This window comes from Manihot esculenta, chromosome 11 (genome assembly GCF_001659605.2).
Source record: "Manihot esculenta cultivar AM560-2 chromosome 11, M.esculenta_v8, whole genome shotgun sequence".
Lineage (NCBI taxonomy): Eukaryota > Viridiplantae > Streptophyta > Magnoliopsida > Malpighiales > Euphorbiaceae > Manihot > Manihot esculenta.
The window spans coordinates 29,741,208-29,762,548 of NC_035171.2; the positions used below are offsets into that span (position 1 = coordinate 29,741,208).

A 21,341-nucleotide genomic window follows, 5' to 3' on the forward strand; every position below is an offset into this window, starting at 1 on the left:
CTGAATAAGACACCTACATCATAAATACACATTACGTTCATTCCACAAGCAGACTATTAGTTCTATGGCCAGTTGCTTCTCGTCCAACCCCAAACAGTGAGAAGTGAGAAGTAAGCTGGCATTATGTTCACGGCAGTCTCTAGATAGAGGGCAGAACTGATCTAACAAGTTCAACAGCCTCGACAACAGAGCGTGAACACCAGAATCCAGCACCCATTCTGCATAAACAGTACTGGGCAATTTTTCATTTTAGCAGCAAATTCTTCCGTTAGAGAACAAGTACCAGTAGCGCATACCACCGACTTTCATTCCTTAAAGATAACAGTCCAATTCTTTCCTGCCCAATTAGAGAATATTTGAAATCCTCAAACCAGGAGGTCTAAATATGATCACTCACCAGAACATCAGTACAGTTCTTAAATCCAAACAGATTGCCAAACACCTAACACCAGTTCCTACTTTAAACATGTTCCAGATTTCCTCTACAGTTGTGACTTCAACATTTCAGGCTGACTGAAGCGGAGAGATTCCAACACTACATATGCTACATCAGATGCCATGTCTAAGGGAAGAGCCAGGGGAACTAAAATTTCCCTGGAGATAATACAAAAAGACATGCAACTTACAAAGCTAAGAACTCAACCATCCAAATCAACTGGACCATGATGAAAGGACAAGTTGTACTGCTAATTATAGTTCAAATATAAGGAAATCTACCTCAAGAGGAATTCTCCCTGTTCTTATGATGAAGAAGCAACCCAAAGAAACAGGAACTCTGGTAAATTTCTGTTCAGGCTGAGTCTTCCACTCCTTGAAGACAGCATTTCATTGTGCAAGAACACATGAGAAAAATAGTTCCACTTCCTACTCCAACTTGCAGAGTAAAACAGAAGGGGCTTGAGAAGCTAACAAACCAAAAGCATGAGTGCAATTACATACTGACAGCTGTCCATTAACCCCACATATTTAATACCCAAGTCAAGGAACATTCCATAATAAAAGCCCAAACTCAAAAATAAAGATACTAACAGTTTCTCTCTGAGTATTTCTGTAATTCCTAAAGACTTGATAAAGTTACAGAACATAGTCGCAGTTGTTCCATCATCAAGCACATAAAAGCCCACAAAAGGAAGGTGTACGACCAACCAAAAAGGCAGAAGGAGATCCTTTAATTCGTCTGCATTGCTTCTGAATGATACTTCTCCAGATCAGCATCAAGATCTTCTGCAGATACTTTCTCACCACGACCCCTTCCACGTCCACGACCCCTTCCAAATCCACGGCCACCACCACCGCGTGGCCGTCCAGTGGTGCCACCTCTTCCTTGTCCCCTAAAAGAAAAGGGAAAAAGTACTCAAAACACTGTAACAAAAACATTGCAAAGCCCATCTTTTTGTAAAAACAATTACTACAATAACAACCATACAAATAAGAAATTGTAAAAGAGCATAAGCAAGCTAAACCAAGGATGGATAGCCAATGGGAAGTACATACATGCAAACAAATCAGAGTCGCAACAAGTATTACATCTTATAAATGAATGTACTTTCAGTAGACAATTGATGAAATTCATCAATATGATAATCCAGTGTTACTGCTGCAAGACACACCAACACATGCACATGACAAATAAAAGGCATAAAGCAGCAGATTGTAATGATATATAAATTAGAACGATAGACACACAATTCAACAGTATTAGACTAGAAAATAGACAAGAGTTCACTCTTCTTCATTTTATCCTTAAAATTTTATGAACAAAATTTCAAATTCTAATGGAATCCACTACAAAAAAGAGATATAATCACACAACTGCTGGCAGTAGAATTATTAGTTAGCGGAAAGTTCAAATCAGAAGTCAAACTGTCAAAATATACAAAGATCACATTTTGGCAATTTTATCAATCACATGCACAAAGCTATTGAGGTCATTCAACTACTTTAAGGAAAGCTATACTTTCTCTACAAGACTTCTGCATGTGCTTCCAAGGAGCAAAATTTTGTTAAGAGCTGTAAGATTTTCATATCTTGGAGAATTGTAACGAAGGAAGTCATTTTCTCCTAGGATAACAAAATATAACACAACCTTCTAAAACAAATCAGGACCATTCAAAGCCAATGTCTAAATCCACAGCAAATTATGTTTAAGATCTAAGACATCAAAAACAAAACTGAATTGATTAGGGGGGCACAAAGAAGAAACATAATAAATTGACAACTTTTCAAACTGTGAATCACAATTAGAAAATGGGAAGTAAAGCGAACATAAAACATACCCTCTAGGAACTCCATTTGAATTTCCAAAAGAAACGTTATTAGCAGGAGGTGCAGCAGGAGTAGCAATATTTGTTCCCACAATCTCTATCTTCATCGGTTTCCCATCAAGCTGAACATTGTTATATCTCTTAACAGCAGCCAAGGCATCTGTTCGCCGAGAGAAGACTACTTCTGCTGTTCCCTAAGAAAAAGAGGTATTCTAAACTACAGAAGGATACAAAGTATTCATCAGAAGGATGAAGTTTATGTCAAATTTGAAGTAGATACCTTCGATCTCCCACTCCTATCATAATGGATTGAGTACCGCTTCAAATCACCAACTTCCGAAAACAATTCCTGCACATTCCACATAGTTCAACAAATATTAGTTAAAGAAACATTTAAAATGAAATCATTTCCGTCAACTATTACCGACAGTTTTCTATTCAATTAAAAGCCATAACAAAAGTGAGATTACATTACTCAGATAACAGATTCATAAACAGGTGGAATACAGACTACTAAAACCAAATTTTCAGGCATTTAAAACAACCAAGAGAATTTCCTCGGCAGAATTCTATTATACCGACCCTTCATAATTGAAAACAAAATAAAATTTTCAATGAATAATAATAAATCTTCCAATTTCCCCTATGCATGCAAGATTAAAGCAAATACATGCAATTCATTTCAGCAAGCACGTTGATTAAGAAAATCCACTGAAACTAATTCAGGATCTATAAACCACACAAATAAATACATACATCAGTATCTGATTTCTATAAAAATAGATACCAACGAATTTACAATGCAAACAGACTAAGTTTTTAATTAAGTACCTTAATATCTTCATTTGAGACACCATAATCTAGATTAGAAATGTAAAGCTTCGTTCCGGTCTCTATAGCGGAAGCCCGGCCTGCTTGCCCGTACGCCATACCCTGATCCGTAAACATGTCGTGCTGCCACGTCGTTTCAGGCGCCTAGGAACAAATCAACAACAAATCATACCAACCGCAACAGATTTAGACTTCATATAGAAAACAAACACACAAAACATCGAAAACCTAAATAAACAAATACCTTACTGGCGGTATACGGCGCAGCTCGATTAGCGCCACGGTTGGCCAAACGGCGAGCAGGTCCAGGTCCGGAAGGCCGGCCGCGGCCTCGGGCGTTACCGGATCCGGACTTTTTATTGTTCTTGATGATATCATCGAGAGACATATCCAAAGCGCTAGACATTTTTATGTCAAAATTTGTATAAATTTACTAAATTGCTTAAATAAAAGCAAAGTACAGCAATTCTGGAAAGAAGAAGGAGAAAGAAACGAGATTAAGCTTATGGATTCGAAGATAGAGAAAGACGAGGCCAAAGAAGGAGGAAGATAGGGTTTCCTCAAAGAAAAGATCCGGGATTGAGACGGTATAGCGGTTAAAGGAGGTGCTACTTAATCTTAAAAAATATAGAGCCAAAGTACCAAAACGGTGTCGTGGTGTAGTTGGTTATCACGTCAGTCTAACACACTGAAGGTCTCCGGTTCGAGTCCGGGCGACGCCAGTGTTCTTCTTTGTTTATTTTTCATTGTACGCATACTTGAATATACCTTGACTCGGGTACATATGTCACAGTGGTGTCGTGGTGTAGTTGGTTATCACGTCAGTCTAACACACTGAAGGTCTCCGGTTCGAGTCCGGGCGACGCCAATGATCTTTTTTTTTTTTTTCTTTTAAGCATTATACAATATATTTTGAACCCCGTCTGTATGTCACAGCGGTGTCGTGGTGTAGTTGGTTATCACGTCAGTCTAACACACTGAAGGTCTCCGGTTCGAGTCCGGGCGACGCCAGTGATTCTCGCAAAGTCAATTTAATTGTTCAATTTTTTTAATGTTTCTCCGTTTCATTTAGAGAATTTTCTGTTTATTATTATTCTTAGTAAAATTGGATTAATCTACCCATCTCTGTGTTTAAAGGGAGTTGCTCTTTTATTATTAAGATTAAATTAATGTAGCCATCTCCATAGTTTGTTTAAAGAAGGAAAAATATCTTGTTTATACATATAATATAATTAATAAATATATCTTTTTATTTTTATAATTAAATATTTTAATCTCTCAATTTTTTTACTATCTAAGTTTAAAATTTTTTTATTAAAAACTCAATAAAGTCGATGAGAATAATTTTCACTTTTAAAAATATCTTTTTTATTTAATCTTTACCATAAATTAAAGCTTAGTAGCCTTTACTATAAGCAAGTTCTTTCACTCTTTGAGTCTAATATGTATGTGGCATTTTTATATTTATTCCCACTTAAAAGTAAAAAAATTGTCCCTACATATTTAAATTTTTCACTATTAATATATACAATTTTATTATTACCTCTATTTTGAAAAAAAAAATTATATCCTACTAATTTGTTATAACTTCAATTATTATAGTGTAATACTAATACTTGCTTTTTATTAAACTTGATAAATTAATAATTACTCTAGCTCATTATTCATTTTTACATATGTAATATAATATATTTACCTATATATCTAGTTTATAAACTAAATATATATATATATATATATATATATATATATATATATATATATATATATATTTTAGCGTTATTGAAATTAAATATTGAATTCGCTATTACTCTTTCATCTCTACTATCTTTGTCATTGCATGCATCGTTAATCTCTTGCAAAATACATCTTGCTAACATAGACTCATTAGACACCACTTATCATATAATTTTTTCTATGAACCTTACTTGTAAAACATAAAAAGGAAGGGTAAATTTATAGTCATCTTAATATTTTTTTATCATAAGATAGAAGAATTAATTAAAAAAAAAAAAAAGCTTTAAGACATCAGTAGAGTTATAAAAGATTTGATTAATCCATAAGACAAACTCAACCTAAGGTCTAAATGTAGTCCGGTCTAAATATAGTCCGAGCACAAAAAAAACCTTAGCTACTAACAGATATTAGATCTGGGAGGTGAATCCATATTAGAAATGCAGTAACAGCGTTGACTCTTGCACAAAGGGACCACTGCAACAGGAGAAAAAATGGCATTTATATCCTAAAGTACCTTTGCCAACTAGAAAAAAAGACTTATTGTAATACCCGGCTAGACCCCGGTGTAACAGTCCGAAAACCGGTACCCCTCTGTAACGGTCCCAAACTGCTCGGCGCTAGGATCCAGATCGGCTTAAGGCCGCCGGGACCCGTAGCAAGCCTAAACTGAACTCTGTGTACCTGATCAATCCCATACATGATCCAACTAGAACACTAGCTTTGAAAACCTTTTTTGTAAAATCACCAGGCTTAACCTTAAAACCACAGCCGACAAGGCCTACACCAGTGATCTACTAAGCTGAAAACATAGAACCCACTCTCTTAGGGTCAGCATGTTACAGGCTAGCCTTACTTGCCCTTATGGGTCAAGGGGTTTTATACCCTTTCTTCCCTCTCAGATGGGTCAAGGGGTTTTATACCCTTTCTTCCCTGATCAATGGAGTTTTATAAACACATCATATGTTAAGCCTAGCTTGACACATTTCTCATCAAGAAACGAAAAACAGGACACATGCATACACTAGGGATTCAGCATACACTGGGCAAAGCACAACTCTAGACATACTCTATCTCTTTATCATCTGCTCTTTCCATGCATAACCTGTATATACATCATGCTAACACATCATGTCCATACATCATGTCCACTACTATACTATACAAACAAACATAACATCACATATCATCCTTTAATCTTTACATCGTCTTGCATAAACATATCACCTGAAGCCAAGCTGTGGCTAACTCTGGGCCAACTCTCACACTGGAGCTAAACACCTCACCTCAGATCCGCTCCTACACAGGTGGACTCACATGAGGTGCCAAACAATGCTAACATAACTCTCACACATCTCCCCAAAAACCCCCCCTAAAACACCATAGACATGCATGGAAAAACATGCAAAGGAAGGCAAAACAGGGCACCTTCGGCGGCACTTTCGGCGGCCGAAAGTCCTCTCCAGAGACGAAAGTCAGGCATGTTCGGCGGCCGAAACTCCACTCCAGAGCCGAAAGTCCAAACCTTCGGGGGCGAGTTTAGGCGGCCTATCCCACCTCCTCAAGGGTTCGGCGGCCGAAACTCCTTTCGGCGGCCGAACCTGAGTTCCTCCAGAACCCAGATCCATGCACCAACAAGCCTCCCTCAACCTTCCTACCCCTCTTAACATGCATATACCCTCTTAAAACCATGCACAAACCCTTAAACACATATATAGGAGCTTAAACACCCTTAAACTCCCACACACAACAACACATAACCACATCGAGCAAACAAAGGCATAAAGGATGCATAAACCCCTTCATGCACAACTCATGCAAACCATGCAAACCTACCCTTTATCCCTCCATAAAACTTGCTTAAAACACCATAAAACATAAGGATCACCACTTACCTCTTCAAGAACTAGAGTTGGTGTGATCCTAACTTCAAAACATGGAGAAACCAAGCTTCAAGAGCTTCAAACTCCAAAACCTTGCTCAAAGCTCACAACTCTTCAAAACAAGGATAAAACTCATTAAAAACCATGCCAAAACTTGCAAAAACCATGAAATCATCTCAAGGAGGACATGAGCTCACCTTGGGTGGGAAGAGGAAGAAAACTTACCTCTTGAACCGACCTAAGGGCTTTTATAGGTGGCTTGGTCAACCATCTTCGGCAGCCAAACTTACACCCGCACCTCAGCCAACTTCGGCGGCCGAACCTAGCTTTCGGGGGCACAAACTCTACCACCTTCGGCGGCCGAACATACCTTCGGCGGCCGAACCTCTGCTTTTCCCTCCTTGACCTTTTCTCTTCAAAATTCATTTCCTTTTCTTTCAAAACCATAAAACACTTAAAACCATGTTAGAAAACCTTTAGAAAACCTTGTAGAACACTTCAGTTTTGTAACAGCCCGGACGTGATCCCCGGCACTGTTACCGTTCACGGCCCAGGGCTATCCCTCGCCTGGCCCTCTCGCCACCTCGGGCTTTCCACTGGCCCCGTGAACAGCTCTTAACATCCCTTCACCCTCACGGGTTCCGGGCAGGATTTGTCCCCTTGGGTTCTCGTCAAACGCATCCTTCCCCAAGTGGATTTGGCCTAAATTTCCCTTTGGAAATTAGGTCGCCTCCCCCACTGCTCGAACCCTTGACCTCCCACTTTAAGGGAATAGTCTGGTGAGAGTGAGTACCAATTGTTCCATTTTATGTAACAGCCCGGACGTGATCCCCGGCACTGTTACCGTTCACGGCCCAGGGCTATCCCTCGCCTGGCCCTCTCGCCACCTCGGGCTTTCCACTGGCCCCGTGAACAGCTCTTAACATCCCTTCACCATCACGGGTTCCGGGCAGGATTTGTCCCCTTGGGTTCTCGTCAAACGCATCCTTCCCCAAGTGGATTTGGCCTAAATTTCCCTTTGGAAATTAGGTCGCCTCCCCCACTGCTCGAACCCTTGACCTCCCACTTTAAGGGAATAGTCTGGTGAGAGTGAGTACCAATTGTCACTCTCACCAGACTATTCCCTTAAAGTGGGAGGTCAAGGGTTCGAGCAGTGGGGGAGGCGACCTAATTTCCAAAGGGAAATTTAGGCCAAATCCACTTGGGGAAGGATGCGTTTGACGAGAACCCAAGGGGACAAATCCTGCCCGGAACCCGTGAGGGTGAAGGGATGTTAAGAGCTATTCACGGGGCCAGTGGAAAGCCCGAGGTGGCGAGAGGGCCAGGCGAGGGATAGCCCTGGGCCGTGAACGGTAACAGTGCCGGGGATCACGTCCGGGCTGTTACATAAAAAGGCGCCTTTTTTTGTAACAGCCCGGACGTGATCCCCGGCACTGTTACCGTTCACGGCCCAGGGCTATCCCTCGCCTGGCCCTCTCGCCACCTCGGGCTTTCCACTGGCCCCGTGAACAGCTCTTAACATCCCTTCACCCTCACGGGTTCTGGGCAGGATTTGTCCCCTTGGGTTCTCGTCAAACGCATCCTTCCCCAAGTGGATTTGGCCTAAATTTCCCTTTGGAAATTAGGTCGCCTCCCCCACTGCTTGAACCCTTGACCTCCCACTTTAAGGGAATAGTCTGGTGAGAGTGAGTACCAATTGTTCAAATGGCACAATTGGTACTCACTCTCACCAGACTATTCCCTTAAAGTGGGAGGTCAAGGGTTCGAGCAGTGGGGGAGGCGACCTAATTTCCAAAGGGAAATTTAGGCCAAATCCACTTGGGGAAGGATGCGTTTGACGAGAACCCAAGGGGACAAATCCTGCCCGGAACCCGTGAGGGTGAAGGGATGTTAAGAGCTGTTCACGGGGCCAGTGGAAAGCCCGAGGTGGCGAGAGGGCCAGGCGAGGGATAGCCCTGGGCCGTGAACGGTAACAGTGCCGGGGATCACGTCCGGGCTGTTACAAGTTTACCCTTGCACTACCCCTCAAAATGAATTCGACATCCGAGATTCCACCGGACGGTAGGAATTCTGATGCCTGAACGAGCCGGGTATTACACCCGGTATCGGAATTCCCATCTTTCGGTGGAATCTCCGTTGGAATCCGGAATTTCTTGGATGTCGGAACCCTCTAGAAGGGTAAAATATGTTTTTATAAAATGTTTTTACATGTTTTTATAGTTTTAATGAAGAAAAAAAATTGAATCTTGAAAGAAAAAGCCATGGAGAAAAAACTCAGGTGTAATACCCGGCTAGACTTCGGTATCGGAATTCCTACCGTCCGGTGGAATCTCGGATGTCGGAAGCCTCTAGTAGGGTAAAACCATATTTTTATGAAATGTTTTAATGTGTTTTATGTTTTAAGCATGAAAGAAAATGAGTTTTCGCATGAAAATAGCATTGGAGGAAAACTCAGGTTCGGCCGCCGAACATGCATGCGTTGCGGGTGTGCTTTAGGCCCCCGAAAGCATAAGTGAGGGAAGTCCAGGTTCGGCCGTCGAACCCCAAGTTCGGCCGCCGAACATGGCATGCATGCGGAGGCACTTTCGGCCCCCGAACGTGGTCTGGCCAGCCACTATAAAAGGGTCCCTTAGCCGAAAACGGGCGAGCTTTTTCCCCATTTTCGGCCAAGGTGAGTCTCCGCCGCCCCTCACCCATCTTTGGCGTCTTTCCTCTAGATCTTTCAAGATTTTCATTTGTTTTAACTTTGTTTTGAAGATTTGAGCTTTTGAGCAAAGTTTTGGAGCTTGGAGGTTCAAGAACCCAATCTCTCCCACCCCCGAGTTTTAGGTCGTCTCTCTCTCGATCTTCAAGAGGTAAGAGCCGATCTTAAGCTCATTGCATGTTTTAAGTAAGTTTTAAGTAGATCTATGGGATAGAATGCATGTTTAGGTTATGGTTATGTTTTTGGAGTTTATGGGTATAAATGTATGTTCATGAACAATGTGAGTTGCTTGATGTGTTGTAGATGGGGTTTATGATGGTTTGAGGCCCCTAGGAACATGTATGCTTGTGTATGTGTGTTGTAGAATAGGTTTAATGCATGTTTGGAAGGTTTTGAGGCGAAATGTGCAAAGGGAGCCAAGTTTCTGCCCTTTGGCAGAAACCAGGTTCGGCAGCCGAAGGACTTTCGGCCGCCGAACATGGCTGGGGAGGCAGCCTTTCGGCTGCCGAAGCTTGCCCTCGAAAGGAGACTTTCGTCTCTGTCTGGCAGTTTCGGCCGCCGAAAGTGCCGCCGAACATGCATGAGTTTCGTCTCTGTCTGAGAGTTTCGGCCGCCGAAGGTGCCGCCGAACCTGCCTGACTTTCGGCTCTGGAGGGACTTTCGGCCGCCGAACCTGCCGCCGAAAGTGCCCTGTTCAGGCCTCCTTTGCATGTTTTTCTATGGTTGTTTCATGATGTTTTAGGGGGTTTTTGGGGAGTAGTTTAGAGATATGTTCTAGTATGTTTGGTCCCTCATTTGAGTCCACCTGTGTAGGTTCGGACCCGAGGAACTGAGGACCCCAACAGTGAGTTCAGCTGCTTCGGTGTTGTCAGAGTCAGCCAGAGGTGAGTGGAACTAAAATTAATCCTTTAAATTAAATGTTTTATCATGTTTCATGCATCATGATTATGCAATAGGATGATTGCATTAGTTTCACGAATATGCCGCATTGCATCGATTGTTGTTGATGTGGGTGAATGTTGGATGACCCAATTAGTCCATGACAGGAAGACCAGGACCCCATTCTACGGCCTGGCACAGAGTAAGGAAAAACCAGGACCCCATTCTACGGCCTGGCACGGTTATGGGACTCGAAGACCAGGAGCCCAGAGGAGGCCCTGGGACAATGGTAAGTAATGTATGTATGACAGGAAGACCAGGACCCCATGCCACGGCCTGGCACAGAGTTAGCTTGGACTAATTGGTGACAAGTTCACCCAACCCTTATGTGAATTGTCTGTGTTATGATGCATTTCATTGGAGCATAGTGTTAATATGTTTTATAGTTCTACTCACTGGGCTTTTAGCTCACCCCTCTCCCTTTACCCCCAGGCTTGCAGGTACAGGATAGAAGAGGAGGTCGGTTAGAGTAAAGCTTGTTTATGTAATAGATAGAATGTGGACATGACAAATCATAGAACGATGTAATGTAATAGTACTGTATAGTTATGTAATGAGATGATGTTTATGGATATTAGAGGTGTGCTTGACCATAGATTATTGTTATCCCTTTTTAATTACATGATCGTAGAGATTTTTATGATATTTATGTAAACCAACTCAGCATATGTTATGTCACCCATTGGGGGCACTGATGAGATCCCACTGAGGGATCAATGTTATGATTATGTTATAGTGCATGCACAGGTTGAGTTGGCATATGAATGGAAAGAAAAGTTTTAATTTTTATGTATGTTGTTGATCATGTATGGGATTAAGCAGGTTTTCAGGATGCATGTCAGGCTTGCTACGGGTCCCGACGGCCTTAAGTCGACCCGGATCCTAGCGCCGGTAGCGGTCTGATTTTCGGATCGTTACAGAATGGTATCAGAGCCCTAGGTTCATATAGTCGGACCTAGAGTGTCGGGCTCATAGATGTTATAGAAGGTCAAGCACAATAGGAAAGATCATGTCCACTAGGATAGGATGTGGAGTCCTGTCTTGAATAATGATATGAAATGCCATGATGATATGCTATGATATGTGATGTATGTGCTGAAGGTTCATGTGTGCCCACATGAACCATATGATGCTAATGTTTGTGCTATGTGTGCTGTTTTTCAGAAACAGGATGAGAGGAACTCGTCGATCTGCACGATTGACTGGAGTACCACCTGAGGATGAGGGCACGAGCGCCCGTCCTCCAGCATTGCCGAGGGCAATGTCTAGTAGGTCTAGCAGAGAAAGAGTAGCAAGAGACCCTAGAAGGTCTTTGGATCTGGGTAGGAGCAGATCAGTTAGAGGAACAGTTCAGGGCGGAATGTCAGAGGAAGTGGGGGACCAGATGGATGTAGAGCAGAGGAGGGATGGCAGTTTGAGAGTTAGCATGTCGGAAGAAGGTATGGGAGAGTCCCAAGGAGGCACTCAGGCCTCGGGATTTGTTCAGCCACCCCACTACCCACACTTCTCACAACATCCCGGGTATTCGATGGGAGGCACGTCGGATTACCCTAGCTTCACCCCTTATCCCACACAGATGCCATACCCACCATACTACCCACCACATTCACAATACCCAATGTATCCACCCCCACCATACTATCCAAATCCAGCAAACTCTACCTCAGAAAATGTTGCACCACCTCCACCACCTACAGAACCAGCAGCCCCAGTTGCTCAGCCATCTAGACCTAGCTCAGCCAGTGGGAGCAAGGTTAAGATGACTGACTACATGAAATTGGGTGCTCCCCAGTATGAAAAAGGGGATGACCCATTTGTATATCTTGAAAGGGTTAAAGTGATCACAGAGGAGATTGGGGCTGATGACAGTAGAGCCATTCAGATGGCTGGGTTCACGCTTAAATGCAAGAAGGCACGAGAGTGGTTCAAGAATTATGTGAACCCGAGAGTGGACAGCATGTCCTGGGAAGAGTTTGCAAACGAGTTTGCAGGTTGGGCTTTTCCCGATAGTTCAAGGGAGTTGAAGATGATAGAGTTTGAACAGTTGAGGCAGACAGAGGACATGAGTGTAGAGGAGTACACCGACAGATTCTTGGAGCTGTTGCCTTTTGCTGGGCAGAGTCTGGATACAGATTCGAAGAAGTCAAGGAGGTATGTCATGAAGCTTCATTCCAGGTATTCCTCCTTGATTCAGTCCGTGGACAGGGAGAGCTTCCATGCCATAGTAGATATGGCTAGGAAAATGGAGGCCAGTGCCATCATTCAGGGGACAGTTAAGCAGACAGTGGCACAGCCTTCTGGTTCTAAAACTCCGGGTGGGGGAAGATTAGATCCTTCTACCCTGAGTGCAGCAGCTTCAGGCAGTAAGAGATGGGGTAAGCCCAAGGGTAAAAAGAACAAGTTCTGGAATAAGGTTAAGTCTAGTCCGGGATTTGGAAGTGGCTCAAGCTCTAGTGCGGATAATGCAGTTTGTGCGAAGTGTGGTAGGCCACACAAGGGAGTATGTCGGTTTGGGATGAACGCCTGTTTCAGATGTGGTCAGGAGGGGCATATGGCTCGAGAATGTCCAAGAGCAGTCCCGATGGCTCAGTCCCAGCAGACAGCCTCAGGCAGTGTAGCGCAGCCAACAGCTCCAGCCATGACTCAGGCCAGTGGCAGAGGCAGAGGGAGAGGGGCAGCCTCTTCTTCAGCGGGTTTCTGAGGTGAAGGTCCATCAGCTCCAGCACGGATCTTCACCATGACACAGCAGGAGGCAGATGCATCTAACACCGTGGTGGCAGGTAACTTAATCATTGGTTGTTCAGATGTGTATGCCTTGATGGACCCTGGTGCATCTCATTCTTTTATTGCTCCGAGAGCCGTGGGGAGGTTAGGTCTGATGACTTCTGGGTTAGAGTGTCCTCTCTGGGTCAGTGGACCCAAGTGTGATCCATCAGTGGCAAAGTCAGTCTGCCAGTGTAGTCCTGTGTTTGTTGAGGGAAGATGCTTGTCCGCCGACCTAGTGGTTCTAGATTTGACAGATTTTGACGTCATTCTAGGGATGGACTGGTTATCTACCCATGGTGCTACCTTGGACTGCAGGGACAAGGTAGTCAGGTTCAGAGGTCAGGATGGGTCTGAGGTTGTCTTCAAAGGAGACAGGAGGGGTACACCTAGAGGTCTGATATCAGCTCTTCAGGCTCGTAGGTTGCTCAGGAGGGGATGTCAGGGGTATTTGGCTCATGTGAGAGAGCTTAGCGGTCAGGTCAGAGAGCCCGCCTCAGTGCCAGTGGTTAGAGAGTTCTTAGATGTGTTCCCAGACGAGCTGCCAGGTTTACCACCTGCTAGGGAGATAGAGTTCGAGATAGAACTAATGCCTGGAACCCGACCGATCTCTATCTCTCCCTACAGGATGGAGCCAGCAGAATTGAAAGAGTTGAAGGAGCAGTTGCAGGAGCTGGTAGACAAGGGCTTCATCCGACCGAGTACCTCACCCTGGGGTGCTCCAGTTTTGTTTGTGAGAAAGAAGGATGGATCCCTTAGACTTTGTATCGACTACAGGCAGTTGAACAAAGTCACTACCAAGAACAAGTACCCTTTGCCAAGGATCGACGATCTATTCGACCAGCTAGCAGGAGCGGGTTGTTTCTCCAAAATAGATCTAAGGTCCGGGTATCATCAGTTGAGGATCAGGGAAGAGGACGTGCCAAAGACAGCTTTCAGGACCAAATATGGGCATTTTGAGTTCCTTGTAATGCCGTTCGGGCTAACCAACGCCCCTGCAGCATTCATGGATCTCATGAATAGAGTGTTTAGCCAATACCTGGATCACTTCGTTATTGTCTTCATAGATGATATCCTAGTGTATTCCAGGAATGCAGAGGAGCATGCCCATCATCTGAGGTTGGTTCTACAGACCTTGAGGGAACATGGCTTGTATGCCAAGTTCTCCAAGTGTGAGTTCTGGCTGAGGAGCATTTCGTTCTTGGGGCATGTAGTGTCAGAGAATGGGATAGAGGTGGACCCCAAGAAGACAGAAACTGTGGCTAACTGGCCTAGACCCACTTCGGTGACGGAGATCAAGAGTTTCTTGGGTTTGGCAGGTTACTACAGGAGGTTCGTTCAGGACTTCTCGAAAATAACCACTCCTCTGACCAGACTAACTAGTCAGAAATTTCTGTGAACCGACCAGTGCGAAGAGAGTTTTGAAGAGCTTAAGAAGAGGTTGACTTCAGCGCCAGTTTTGGCTCTGCCATCTAGTGATGAGGACTTTACGGTCTTTTGTGATGCGTCTCGTGTGGGACTGGGTTGTGTACTGATGCAAAATGAGAGGGTGATTGCTTATGCTTCGAGGCAGCTAAAGAAGCATGAGTTGAATTACCCCACACATGACCTTGAGATGGCAGCAGTAATCTTTGCACTCAAGATGTGGAGGCACTACCTCTATGGGGTAAAATGTGAGATCTTTACAGATCATAAGAGCCTGCAGTACATCCTGAGTCAAAGAGATTTGAACTTAAGACAGAGGAGATGGGTAGAGCTGCTGAGTGACTATGATTGCAAGATTCAGTATCATCCGGGTAAGGCGAATGTCGTGGCAGACGCCCTAAGCCGAAAGTCACTAGGCAGTCTATCCCACATCACGGCAGAGAGGAGACCAGTGGTGAAGGAGTTTTACAAGCTCATTGAGGAAGGTCTACAGTTAGAGTTGTCTGGTACAGGTGCTTTAGTTGCTCAGATGAAAGTGACACCTGTGTTTCTGGAGCAAGTGGCTCAGAAACAGCATGAGGACCCAGAGTTAGTGAAGATTGCCAGGACTGATCAGTCAGGCAAAGACAACGAGTTCAGATTCGACAACAAGGGGATCCTCCGCTATGGGAGTCGTTTATGTGTACCAGATGACATAGGGCTAAAAGGAGACATTATGAGAGAGGCTCATAATGCAAGATACAGCATTCACCCCGGAGCCACCAAGATGTATCAGGATCTGAAAAAGGTTTATTGGTGGCCAGCTATGAAGAGAGAAGTGGCACAGTTTGTGTCAGCCTGCGAATTGTGTCAGAGGGTGAAGCTGGAACATCAGAAGCCGGCTGGAATGCTTAACCCGCTACCTATTCCAGAGTGGAAATGGGAGAATATAGCTATAGACTTCGTAGTGGGGTTACCGGCGACGTCCAACAGATTGGACTCTATATGGGTGATTGTGGACAGACTCACCAAATCTGCTCACTTCATCCCTGTCAGGAGTGGCTATTCTGTGGACAAATTGGCGCAGGTGTATGTTGAAGAGATAGTCAGACTGCATGGGGTTCCTATTTCTATAGTGTCAGATAGAGGACCCCAGTTCACCTCCAGGTTTTGGCGGAGTCTGCAGGATGCCATGGGTACCAGGTTGGATTTTAGCACTGCCTTCCATCCACAGACAGACGGACAGTCAGAGAGGACCATCCAGACCATAGAAGATATGCTAAGAATGTGTGTGCTGGACTTTGGCGGTTCTTGGAGGCAGCATCTACCTTTGGTGGAGTTTGCCTACAATAACAGCCATCATGCTAGCATCGGGATGGCTCCATATGAAGCTTTATATGGGAGGAAGTGCAGATCACCTGTTTGCTGGGAGGAAGTTGGAGAAAAGGCCTTGGCAGGGCTTGAGCTAGTAGAGATCACCAGCAGGGTGGTACCCTTAATCAGAGAAAGAATCAAGACTGCTGCAAGCAGACAGAAGAGTTATGCAGACATCCGCAGAAGGCAAGTAGAGTTCCAGGAGGGGGATCTGGTATTGCTCAAGGTGTCTCCAATGAAAGGAGTGGTTTGGTTCAGAAAGAAGGGTAAGCTGGCTCCGCGGTACATCGGACCCTTTGAAGTCCTGCAAAGGATTGGGAATGTATCGTACAAGCTGGATTTACCTGCTTCAATGGAGAGAATCCATCCGGTTTTCCATGTTTCTATGTTGAGAAAGTTCGTGTCAGATCCGGGCAAGGTTCTTAGTGAGCCTAATGTGGAGATCCAAGAGGATCTCACCTATGTTGAGCAGCCGGTACGGATTCTGGACACTCAAATCAGGAAGCTGAGAAACAAGGAAATCCCGATGGTGAAAGTCCTTTGGAACCACCACAATATGGAAGAATGCACCTGGGAGACACGGGAGTCCATGCTCCAGCAGTACCCTTATCTTTTCTAAGTTTGGTTTCTTATATGTTTCATGTGTTTTATGTGTATAAAATGTTGTATGCCTTGCATGTGCTAGTTGAGGAACATTCGGGGACGAATGTTCTTAAGGGGGGGAGAATGTAATACCCGGCTAGACTTCGATATCGGAATTCCTACCGTCTGGTGGAATCTCGGATGTCGGAAGCCTCTAGTAGGGTAAAACCATGTTTTTATGAAATGTTTTAATGTGTTTTATGTTTTAAGCATGAAAGAAAATGAGTTTTTGCATGAAAATAGCATTGGAGGAAAACTCAGGTTCGGCCACCGAACCTCAAGTTCGGCCGCCGAACATGCATGCGTTGCGGGTGTGCTTTAGGCCCCCGAAAGCATAAGTGAGGGAAGTCCAGGTTCGGCCGCCGAACCCCAAGTTCGGCCGCCGAACATGGCATGCATGCGGAGGCACTTTCGGCCCCCGAACGTGGTCTGGCCAGCCACTATAAAAGGGTCCCTTAGCCGAAAACGGGCGAACTTTTTCCCCATTTTCGGCCAAGGTGAGTCTCCGCCGCCCCTCACCCATCTTTGGCGTCTTTCCTCTAGATCTTTCAAGATTTTCATTTGTTTTAACTTTGTTTTGAAGATTTGAGCTTTTGAGCAAAGTTTTGGAGCTTGGAGGTTCAAGAACCCAATCTCTCCCACCCCCGAGTTTTAGATCGTCTCTCTCTCGATCTTCAAGAGGTAAGAGCCGATCTTAAGCTCATTGCATGTTTTAAGTAAGTTTTAAGTAGATCTATGGGATAGAATGCATGTTTAGGTTATGGTTATGTTTTTGGAGTTTATGGGTATAAATGTATGTTCATGAACAATGTGAGTTGCTTGATGTGTTGTAGATGGGGTTTATGATGGTTTGAGGCCCCTAGGAACATGTATGCTTGTGTATGTGTGTTGTAGAATAGGTTTAATGCATGTTTGGAAGGTTTTGAGGCGAAATGTGCAAAGGGAGCCAAGTTTCTGCCCTTTGGCAGAAACCAGGTTCGGCAGCCGAAGGACTTTCGGCCACCGAACATGGCTGGGGAGGCAGCCTTTCGGCTGCCGAAGCTTGCCCCCGAAAGGAGACTTACGTCTCTGTCTGGCAGTTTCGGCCGCCGAAAGTGCCGCCGAACATGCATGAGTTTCGTCTCTGTCTGGGAGTTTCGGCCGCCGAAGGTGCCGCCGAACCTGCCTGACTTTCGGCTCTGGAGGGACTTTCGGCCGCCGAACCTGCCGCCGAAAGTGCCCTGTCCAGGCCTCCTTTGCATGTTTTTCTATGGTTGTTTCATGATGTTTTAGGGGGTTTTTGGGGAGTAGTTTAGAGATATGTTCTAGTATGTTTGGTCCCTCATTTGAATCCACCTGTGTAGGTTCGGACCCGAGGAACCGAGGACCCCAGCAGTGAGTTCAGCTGCTTCGGTGTTGTCAGAGTCAGCCAGAGGTGAGTGGAACTAAACTTAATCCTTTAAGTTAAATGTTTTATCATGTTTCATGCATCATGATTATGCAATAGGATGATTGCATTAGTTTCACGAATATGCCGCATTGCATCGATTGTTGTTGATGTGGGTGAATGTTGGATGACCCAATTAGTCCATGACAGGAAGACCAGGACCCCATTCTACGGCCTGGCACAGAGTAAGGAAAGACCAGGACCCCATTCTACGGCCTGGCACGGTTATGAAACTCGAAGACCAGGAGCCCAGAGGAGGCCCTGGGACAATGGTAAGTAATGTATGTATGACAGGAAGACCAGGACCCCATGCTACGGCCTGGCACAGAGTTAGCTTGGACTAATTGGTGACAAGTTCACCCAACCCTTATGTGAATTGTCTGTGTTATGATGCATTTCATTGGAGCATAGTGTTAATATGTTTTATAGTTCTACTCACTGGGCTTTTAGCTCACCCCTCTCCCTTTACCCCCAGGCTTGCAGGTACAGGATAGAAGAGGAGGTCGGTTAGAGTAAAGCTTGTTTATGTAATAGATAGAATGTGGACATGACAAATCATAGAACGATGTAATGTAATAGTACTGTATAGTTATGTAATGAGATGATGTTTATGGATATTAGAGGTGTGTTTGACCATAGATTATTGTTATCCCTTTTTAATTACATGATCGTAGAGATTTTTATGATGTTTATGTAAACCAACTCAGCATATGTTATGTCACCCATTGGGGGCACTGATGAGATCCCACTGAGGGATCAATGTTATGATTATGTTATAGTGCATGCACAGGTTGAGTTGGCGTATGAATGGAAAGAAAAGTTTTAATTTTTATGTATGTTGTTGATCATGTATGGGATTAAGCAGGTTTTCAGGATGCATGTCAGGCTTGCTACGGGTCCCGGCGGCCTTAAGTCGACCCGGATCCTAGCGCCGGTAGCGGTCCGATTTTCGGGTCGTTACATCAGGTTCGGCCGCCGAACCTCAAGTTCGGCCGCCGAACATGGGGAGCTTGCGGAAGCTCTTTTGGCCCCTGAAGATGGTCTGGCCAGCCACCTATAAAAGGCCCCTTGTCCGAAAATGGGCGAGTTTTCTCTCTCTATTTTCTGGCATAAGTGAGATTTCGCCCTCCTTTGGTTGATTTGGTGTTTTCCTTCAAATCCTTCAAGTTTTTGATGAGTTTTTACTTTGTTTTGAAGATTTTAAGCTAAGATCAAAGTTTTGAAGTTTTGAGACCCCCGGAGCTCGATTTCTCCCCATCTCCAAGTTTGGGTCACGCCTACCCTCGATCTTCAAGAGGTAAGTGTAGATCCACGCCTTTTATGATGTTTTAAGTAAGTTTTAAGAAGAGATTAAGGGTTTTGATGCATGTATAGAGTAGATGTAAAATGTTAGGGTTTATGTTAGTTTAATGATAAATGTGATGTTTGTTGGGGTATAGGCTAGTTTTATGCCCCTATATGCATGATGATGTATTTATGCATGCTTTTGAGTGTTGAGTATGAGTTTGGAGGGTTTTATGAGGCTAGATGAGAGAAGCATCGGGTTCTGCCATTCTGGAGAATCCAGGTTCGGCTGCCGAAGCCATGTTCTACCGTCGAACCTGCCTGTGGAGGCAGCTTTAGGCCGCCTAAACTCACCCCCGAAAGTTGGACTTTCGGATCTGGAGGGAGTTTCGGCCGCCGAACCTGCCCCCGAAAGTGCCTGACTTTCGGATCTGGAGGGAGTTTCGGCCGCCGAACTTGCCCCCGAAAGTGGTTGACTTTCGGATCTGGAGGGACCTTCGGCCGCCGAAAGTCCCCTGCCCAACCTTCCTTTGCTTGTTTTGCATGCATGTTTTGATGATGTTTTAGGGGGTTTTTGGGGAGTTGTTTAGAGTCATGTTAGAGTATGTTTGGTCCCTCATTTGAGTCCACCTGTGTAGGATCAGACCTGAGGAATCGAGGTGATCAGCAGTGAGATAGCTGCTTCAGAGTTAGTTCAGAGTCAGCCAGAGATGAGTAGAACTAAACTAATCTTTTATTTTAAGAAATCAAATGTTTTAAGCATGCTCATGTATCATGTATATGAAATAGGTTGGATGCATTAGATTTCACGAATATGTCGCATTGCATAATTGGTTGTTGATGTGGATGGACAACAGGACGACCCATTAGCCCTCTAGATATTATGTTATGTAATGAAATACCAGGGCTGCCATTTTACGCCCCTGGCACAGAGTACAGGAAAGACCAGGTGTGGCCTGCACTACGCCCCTAGCACACAGCTTATGTTATGTAATAGAAGTCCTGAAGAGCTCCACCGAGGGCCGGGCACAGAGTATAGGGATTTTTGGATCAGTCCATCCGTGATGTGAATTGTTTGTGTTGTGATGTATTCCATGAAAGCATATGTTTATTAAACCGTTTTTACTATTCTGCTCATTGGGCTCTTGTAGCTCACCCCTTTCCCCTAACCCCCAGGTTTGCGGGGCCAGAAATAGCAGGAAGTAAGCAAGGGTAATGGCTATGTCATGTAATAGAGTAGTAATGGACATGTAATGTAATGTAAAGTAATGTAATGAGGATTAGTATTGTGCTTGGCCCTAACAGTAGTGGTAATCCCTTTTGTACATTATCTGTACGTAATGTTTTTAATGATGTTATCTGATGAACCAAACTTCATATATGAAATGTGGACCCAACTAGAGCATTTGATGAGGGCTCTAGTATGGGGTTTTATGTTTACAGTTATAGTGCATACACAGGTCAAGCTTGGTGTATGAAAAGTTTAAAATTTTTATGCAAAAGTATGATCATGTATGGGATTTTATCAGATGTACAGGATGTATGTTAGGCTTGCTACGGGTTCCGGCGACCTTAAGTCGATCTGAATCCTAGCGCCGGTAGCGATCTGGTTTCCGGGTCGTTACACTTATAATACAGTCTCAAACCATAACAGACTCTAGCGGAGGAAAAAATCGACATGCAAGTTCAAAAAAAAAAAAAAACCTCCAAGAGACTTGTGAATGCCCATCCTCAGATACCAAATGCTTTGTATGAAAAAGAGAGATTGGATTTATAGATCAGTGGCTTTCATGAAGAAAACACATCACAAGAGAACTAACATAAGCCAAATCTCCGACATCCTAACTAACCTCAGTTGCAGCAGAGATAGTGGTAAAACTATAAAGGATCGAACATCCTATTAGTGGGCATCATGACGTCCTAAAGATTTCGTTAAACACCTGAGAAGCTTAGGATCACCTGAAAACATAAAGGAAAAAACACTCATAAAGATATTAATAAAAAAACAACAATACACGCAAGAGAAAGCAGCTTCTATGAATCTTTCAACTCTTCCATTGCTATACAATCAAAAATAAAATATCTACCATCCT

General features: G+C 44.2%; 1 protein-coding gene and 3 non-coding genes across 4 annotated transcripts; 3 read left to right on the forward strand and 1 right to left on the reverse strand.

Annotated features, from left to right (window-relative positions):
- Positions 1-906: 906 nt before the first annotated feature.
- LOC110626418 (THO complex subunit 4A) lies at positions 907-3,669 on the reverse strand. Its single transcript, XM_021772300.2, has 5 exons — positions 3,340-3,669; positions 3,096-3,239; positions 2,545-2,613; positions 2,277-2,458; positions 907-1,331 (listed from the first exon to the last, which is right to left on the reverse strand). The coding sequence occupies exons 1-5, from the start codon at positions 3,499-3,501 to the stop codon at positions 1,169-1,171; spliced, it is 720 nt and encodes a 239-aa protein (XP_021627992.1). The 5' UTR covers positions 3,502-3,669; the 3' UTR covers positions 907-1,168.
- A 74-nt stretch (positions 3,670-3,743) lies between these two features.
- TRNAV-AAC lies at positions 3,744-3,817 on the forward strand. The gene has a single exon. It is a non-coding gene; the product is annotated as a tRNA-Val (tRNA).
- A 72-nt stretch (positions 3,818-3,889) lies between these two features.
- On the forward strand, positions 3,890-3,963 carry TRNAV-AAC. The gene has a single exon. It is a non-coding gene; the product is annotated as a tRNA-Val (tRNA).
- A 69-nt stretch (positions 3,964-4,032) lies between these two features.
- Positions 4,033-4,106, forward strand: TRNAV-AAC. Its single transcript has one exon. It is a non-coding gene; the product is annotated as a tRNA-Val (tRNA).
- The last annotated feature ends 17,235 nt before the right edge of the window (positions 4,107-21,341 follow it).